The sequence below is a fragment of the Zeugodacus cucurbitae genome, chromosome 2 (assembly GCF_028554725.1).
Source record: "Zeugodacus cucurbitae isolate PBARC_wt_2022May chromosome 2, idZeuCucr1.2, whole genome shotgun sequence".
NCBI lineage: Eukaryota > Metazoa > Arthropoda > Insecta > Diptera > Tephritidae > Zeugodacus > Zeugodacus cucurbitae.
Genome location: NC_071667.1, coordinates 32,211,052 through 32,217,467, shown reverse-complemented (window position 1 = coordinate 32,217,467; position 6,416 = coordinate 32,211,052). Strand labels below are relative to the sequence as shown.

Sequence of the window (6,416 nt, the reverse complement as noted above, 5' to 3'; positions counted from 1 at the left end):
CACCCCATGTTAAGGTGACATATTATAGAAATCGTCACGGACCATTTGCCAAACACTATACGAAGGAAGACAATGTATGCTATTGCAAAGACATTACGGGATTATTCAAAGAGTTTGGTCAACCATAGGATTCCGAGGAGTGGCGATTGTTCATAGACAGCAATAAACTGAGCTTGAAGGCCGTATAACTGCATAATGGCAACAAAAAGCCCTCGATCCCGATCGCGCAGAAGAATCGATACCAAGGTTTCTGGGACGTCGGTATGATGGGTGACTACTGTTGGTTTCTCATAAGAGAAACCGATCCTAAACTAAATAAACGACAAAACAAAACACATAATCATTTCGACTATAATGTAAGAACATCAACTTAAGACAAAAACAAGTAAGGAAGGGCTAAGTTCGGGTGTAACCGAACATTTTATACTCTCGCAATTTATTTATTTAACTTTATTTATATTATATAATACACCATTCGACCCACATATTCGTCATATATATTGTAAAAAGTCCATTGAAAGTTGGAAACCATAATATTAGGTTAGAAGCACCGACCTATGGTCCAACCTATGGTCCGATTTCGGCGATTTTTAGAATGGGGCTGCCACACTATTAACATAGTATTTGTGCAAAGTTCTGCACCGATATCTTCACTAGTACTTACTTTATATATTGTAAAGTAAACGATTCAGATCGTCTTCAAAGTTCTGGTATATAGGAAGTAGACGTGGTTGTGAAGCGATTTGGCCTATTTTCACAACATATCATTGGGATATAAGGAAACTATTACAAACCAAGTTTCGTTGAAATCGGTAGAGTAGTTCCTAAGATATGGTTTTTGACCCATAAGTGGGCGACGCCACGCCCATTTTCCATTTTGTAAAAAAATCTGAGTGCATCTTTCATCTGCTATTTCTTATGTGAAATTTAGTGTTTTTGACGTTTTTCGTTAGTGAGTTAACCCACTTTTAGTAATTTTCAACCTAACTTTTGTATGGGAGTGGGCGTGGTTATGATCCGATTTCTTTAATTTTTGGACTGTATTAGGAAGGGGTTAAAAAAACGACTGCAGAAAGTTTTGTTTATATAGCTCTATTGGTTTGCGAGATATGTACAAAAAACTTAGTAGGGGGCGGGGCCAAGCCCACTTCCCCAAAAAAATTACATCCAAATATGCCCCTTCATAGTGCGATCCTTCATACCAAATTTTATTTCCATAGCTTTATTTATGGCTTAGTTATGGCACTTTATGTGTTTTCGGTATTCGCCATTTTGTGGGCGTGGCAGTGGTCCGATTTTGCTCATTTTCGAAAGCAACCTTCCTATGGTGCCAAGTTTCATCAAGATATCTTAATTTTTACTCAAGTTACAGCTTCCACAGACGGACGGACGGACGGACGGACGGACAGACAGACATTCGGATTTGAACTCCACTCTTCACCCTGATCACTTTGGTATATGTAACCCTACATCTAACTCGTTTAGTTTTGGGTGTTACAAACAACCGTTATGTGAACAAAACTTTAATACTCTCTTTAGCAACATTTGCTGCGAGAGTATAATAACACATTGTTATACTCTCGCAACATGTTGCACAGAGTATAATAGTTTTGTTCACATAACGGTTGTTTGTGTCACCAAGAAATATAAGAGCTAGATATGAAGTTATATATATATAAATGATCAGGATGACGAGTGGATTTGAAATCCGGATGTCTGTCCGTCCGTCTGTAGTGCAAGCGATAACTTGAGTAAAAATTAAGATATCTTAATCAAACTTGGAACATATGTTCCTTGGCACCCTGAGGAGGTTGCTTTCGAAATGGACAAAAAACAACAATATAATACCCACAATTGGCTGAGTGAACGACCAATATTGGTCGCAAAAAACAAAGATGTCGTCGATGTCAATGCGACAATTTAGAATTTCTTTACAGGTGAGCTGACACAGATACAAATTAGGATGACGTAGCCAACTATCCCAAAGGATTTTTATAATCATTGGAATTGCCTGGATTATCACCACTTAATTTTACATTTAAAAGTAGCATCAGTTGTCATCATGCTGTCTAACATAAATCAACCTCGACTTTGTAATTAACCAAGATTGATTGTATATCTTAGCCACAAATCGTGTGGCCGGATCTGCTAGTCTTCAATAACAAATCAACATTTAGTTAAATATTAAAGTACAGAGTCAACGGATGACTAGTCAAGAAATAATAGATACTTAATTATGCTAATTAAAAACACAAAACTTAATCATCTTGTGTCCATGGACTTTTTACCCACTCCTTTATATCATTTATTATTGGTAAATCAGGCACTTCATTTTCGTTCTGAATTTGGATGTCAGGAACATCTTTCGCATCAACATCTTCTTCCATTCATAAAGCATCGTCATCATTCATTAAACAGAGAATCTCTCGGGCACGTCTAGCCGCAATTCTTTGAGGACGAATTTTCGCGATAGGTAACAGCTCTTGTTTTTTATGTGATTGTTTGTGTTGATTGGTGGCTTTATATGAAGAAAAATATAGGCCACATATGCTACACGATCTTTTAAATAAGTATGACTCGACACTAGGGCAATAACTATAATATGGAACTTGTTTAGATGGGATGATGCTTGGAGATTTAATAATATCTGTAGTAATAATGGAGCAAACTTAGCGTCGTTGTCATCACTCCCTGTGACTCTATAACCTTCTGATGTCTGTTTAATTAACACAGGTGGTGGGAAAAATGCTTCTTTTAATAATTTCCAAAGACTAGAACGTCTTACACCGCAACATGCAATAGTTTCACATTTAACTATTTGAAAAAAATATTGTGACTCACGTACATGTTTAGCATACCAAGTTGTATTATTTTTCAACATCATAGCCTGTTCAATATCCAGTCCAGTAACAGTTGGTGCAACATATTCATCAACGACTGGAAAATTATCAATGACTAACTTGCTCCAAATCTCAGCCAACACATTGCCCGCACTTTCGAAGTTTCGTTTTTCTAGATCTAATAGCCTAGACAGACGAACAAAATTAATTGGCATTAAGAAATGATAATGCGCATTGAAATTTTATAGTGACAGACGACAAATTTTGTGCATTTATACAGCTGATTGAGAAATTTGTTTATTTATTACAAACGTGAAATAAAAATGGATAAAAAAGAGTTATTAATGGCAATTTTGGTATTTTTGGAAAACAAAAAGAAATTTAATGAAAGAATTAAATTGTTATTAAATACATTACAAGATAATGAAGTGCAATTAAAAGCAATAGTGGATTTTAACGAAATCATACATGCTGGACTTGTATTCGCTCAGGAGCACCATCGACATATTTGGAAATTCGTAAGTAAATAGTTATTTCAATTTGGGATTGAAATCAAAAATTGCATATTTTAAGGATCGAGGTGGTATATTTTGGGAGCACGATGTCCCAACCATGGATGACTCAAGGTTCAAAGAAAATTTTCGGCTAGATAGAAGGGCATTCAAAAAAGTGTGCGAAAAGGTAAAGAGTATTGGAAAAATGGATAGCAACATGAGGCGCTGTATCTCACTTGAAAAAAGAGTAGCTATAGCACTCTTTTCTTTGGGTTCGGCAGCGGAATATAGGACTGTTGCTAGTTTGTTTGGCGTTGGGCGCAGCACAGTTGGAGAAATTGTGATCGATTTTTGTCATGAAGTATGTGGTACTCTTTCGGATTGCATTAATGCATACCCCCCACATCCGCAAGAATTAAGAAGAATTGTAGAAGGTTTCAAACTGATGGGGTTCCCACAATGCTTTGGTGCTGTTGATGGCTGCCACATCGAAGTGCAACCCAAAAAAGTGGAAGCCATAGACTATTACAATTATAAAGGCTGGTATTCAGTCATTTTGTTGGCAAGCTGTGATCAGAGGTAAATTTATGACTGTATTGATTCTCATACACATGTGTTTACATTTCTTATAACTTGCAGATCAAAGTTCACGTACATAAACATAGGATCCACTGGGAGAAATAATGACTCGTACATATTTGAGAGGAGTTCACTTAAGAAATTTCATGAACACGCTCGTATTTTTAAGGAAAATAGCGAAATAATTGAAGGCATCAATGTACCTGTGCTTCTTATTGGCGACTCAGCTTTTCGTTTATCACATCATATGATGAAACCATATCCATATGGGGTTAATCAATCGCCTGTTGAAAAGCACTTTAATTATCGACTGTCCAAATGTCGCCGAGTGATCGAAAATGCCTTTGGTCAACTTAAAGCGCGCTTCCGTAAAGTTGGAAGAGGCTTGCAAGTTGCTCCTAAAAATGTTAATATTATAATTAGAGCATGTTGCATTTTGCATAATTTTCTAAAGATTGAGAACGATGAAGTTTTTCCCGCATGGATACAAGAAGCAGCAGAAGATGAAAGAAGACATCAACCCAATCACACAACAAGATTAGGAGAAAATGACCAAACTGCGACAGCGGTTAGGAATGCCATAGCAATGAGATTTCAAAACGGTACAAATTATGTTACATACCACGGTAGCTATTTTATTTTTCATTTCAAATTTCCTTTTTTTAAATTTATTTTTATTATTAATAAATTCAATTTATTACATTACATTTTAATTCATTTCATTTTATTTTAAATATTTAATATTTCCTTTTTAAATTAACATTTAATTCAGTTACATTTATATTAATAATAATAAAAATAAATAACTACTAATAGTATACAAAATAAATATAATATTTACATTTTTTCCAACAAATTTTTAAAAATACTTATAAATTCTTTTGTAGAACTATTTTGTTCTTCAATACAATTAATGATTCTTTCTTTTAAATCTCTTCCATCTTCCACCACTACCTTAAGCAATTCATGTTGTTGTTTTGCCACTTTCACCAATTCACCCATATAATTTCTCTTTTTAGAAGTGCTCATGGATGTGGACGAGGTATCCAGTGGCGACAACAATGGCGAGCTGGTCGATGGTATTACTGGCGACAACGGCTCCGGGGACATTGTTACTGGTGATGCTGCAGGTACAGATGGCGGTAACGGCAGCAATGTTGATGACGATATGTCCTAAAGAAAAAATTGTTTTAAGTTAATACGATAAAGAAATAAAAAGATGAAATTTAAGCTTACCACAGTTAATGATTCATAAATTTCTGCATTATTGGCTGCAGTCAGCCCTATGATTTGATGCACCGCATCAAAATATTTCCACGTCGATGGGCTGCCCCCCGATGGGCCAGTTTTCTTCTTTTCTTCTCTACAATTTCACAAAGGTTAATAATGTTAAAAATGTTTTATAATAGCATAGTATACCTGTATCTTTGTGATAAGTTTCTAATTTTAATATGGACTTCCTTCGGAGTAAATTTATGTGCCATTTGCACAGATATATCGGCATATATATGCAAATTGCGCTTGGCACGTCTTAAATCATCGGCCCGCTCACGCCACAAGTCAATTAACACACATTCATCAGTGCTAGTCCAAACCACTCGCTGCTTAATTTCTGCCATCTTCTAAAATATTAAAATTTGATTTTGTCAATAAACTTGCACATAATTGAAAAAGAAATTTAAAACTTCTTACCTCTAACGCTTTCCTTTCTATCATTTGTTGACGTTTTCTTCTTCTTCTTTCTATCAATTAACATTCACAATAGCAAAAATCGGGCATTTTTGGGCAGCATTGCCAGCACAAATGTGGTAAATTCAGCTAAATGCACGAAATTTTTGTGCATTACTAATTTGCTTTAAAATGAATTAATGCGCGAGTTAAAGCAAATCATCGCCGCTAATGCAAATTAGCGATGTCGTCTGTCTAGGCTATAAGTCAGTAGTTCGATTAATTGAATCAAGATGTGGCCCGCAGAACGCAGCAGAGCGGGAAACGATATTGCCCTAAATTTTGAAATGTGATGTCACAGAGCTACCAACGAACAAAATCCATGTATAAATAGGAAAGTTGTACATGATCAAATAAATATATCCAAGTCGCGCAAAGTTAAATGTATATTTTTTAAATTTTTTTATTTTATATGAAGTCCTGTTTCTTTATAAAAAAAATAAGCTACCAACGAACAAAATCCATGTATAAATAGGAAAGTTGTACATGATCAAATAAATATATCCAAGTCGCGCAAAGTTAAATGTATACGTATATGCGTATATAGTGTGTAAAGTAGGGGTGGGATTGTTTTAGAATATAATTAAAATAAACTAACGCTATTCGTTTTAAAAAAATCAAATAATATCTTGGTAAATATATCTTGGTAAATTCATTAATTTTTTTAAGGCCAACATCAACAGCAGGTAGTATTTTGTTTTCCCGGCTCGTTAATATGAAGGAACTTTTTTGATTAGGTAGGTTTTGCCTTTTTTATTTTTTCGCGATCAAGCTA

The 6,416-nt window shown here is 35.0% G+C and overlaps 1 protein-coding gene across 1 annotated transcript; it reads right to left on the bottom strand.

Annotated features, from left to right (window-relative positions):
- Window positions 1-3,016: 3,016 nt before the first annotated feature.
- LOC128924141 (uncharacterized) lies at window positions 3,017-5,845 on the bottom strand. Its single transcript, XM_054236002.1, has 4 exons — window positions 5,606-5,845; window positions 5,333-5,535; window positions 5,150-5,276; window positions 3,017-5,086 (listed from the first exon to the last, which is right to left on the bottom strand). The coding sequence occupies exons 1-4, from the start codon at window positions 5,627-5,629 to the stop codon at window positions 4,751-4,753; spliced, it is 690 nt and encodes a 229-aa protein (XP_054091977.1). The 5' UTR covers window positions 5,630-5,845; the 3' UTR covers window positions 3,017-4,750.
- Between the last annotated feature and the right edge of the window lie 571 nt (window positions 5,846-6,416).

Coding starts and splice junctions, on each gene's coding strand:
- LOC128924141 (XM_054236002.1), bottom strand. CDS start 5,629: ATGATAGAAAGGAAAGCGTTAGAG. Junction 5,277..5,332: donor AACTTATCACAAAGATACAG/GTATACTATGCT, acceptor GTGAAATTGTAG/AGAAGAAAAGAAGAAAACTG. Junction 5,087..5,149: donor TTTATGAATCATTAACTGTG/GTAAGCTTAAAT, acceptor TTTTTTCTTTAG/GACATATCGTCATCAACATT.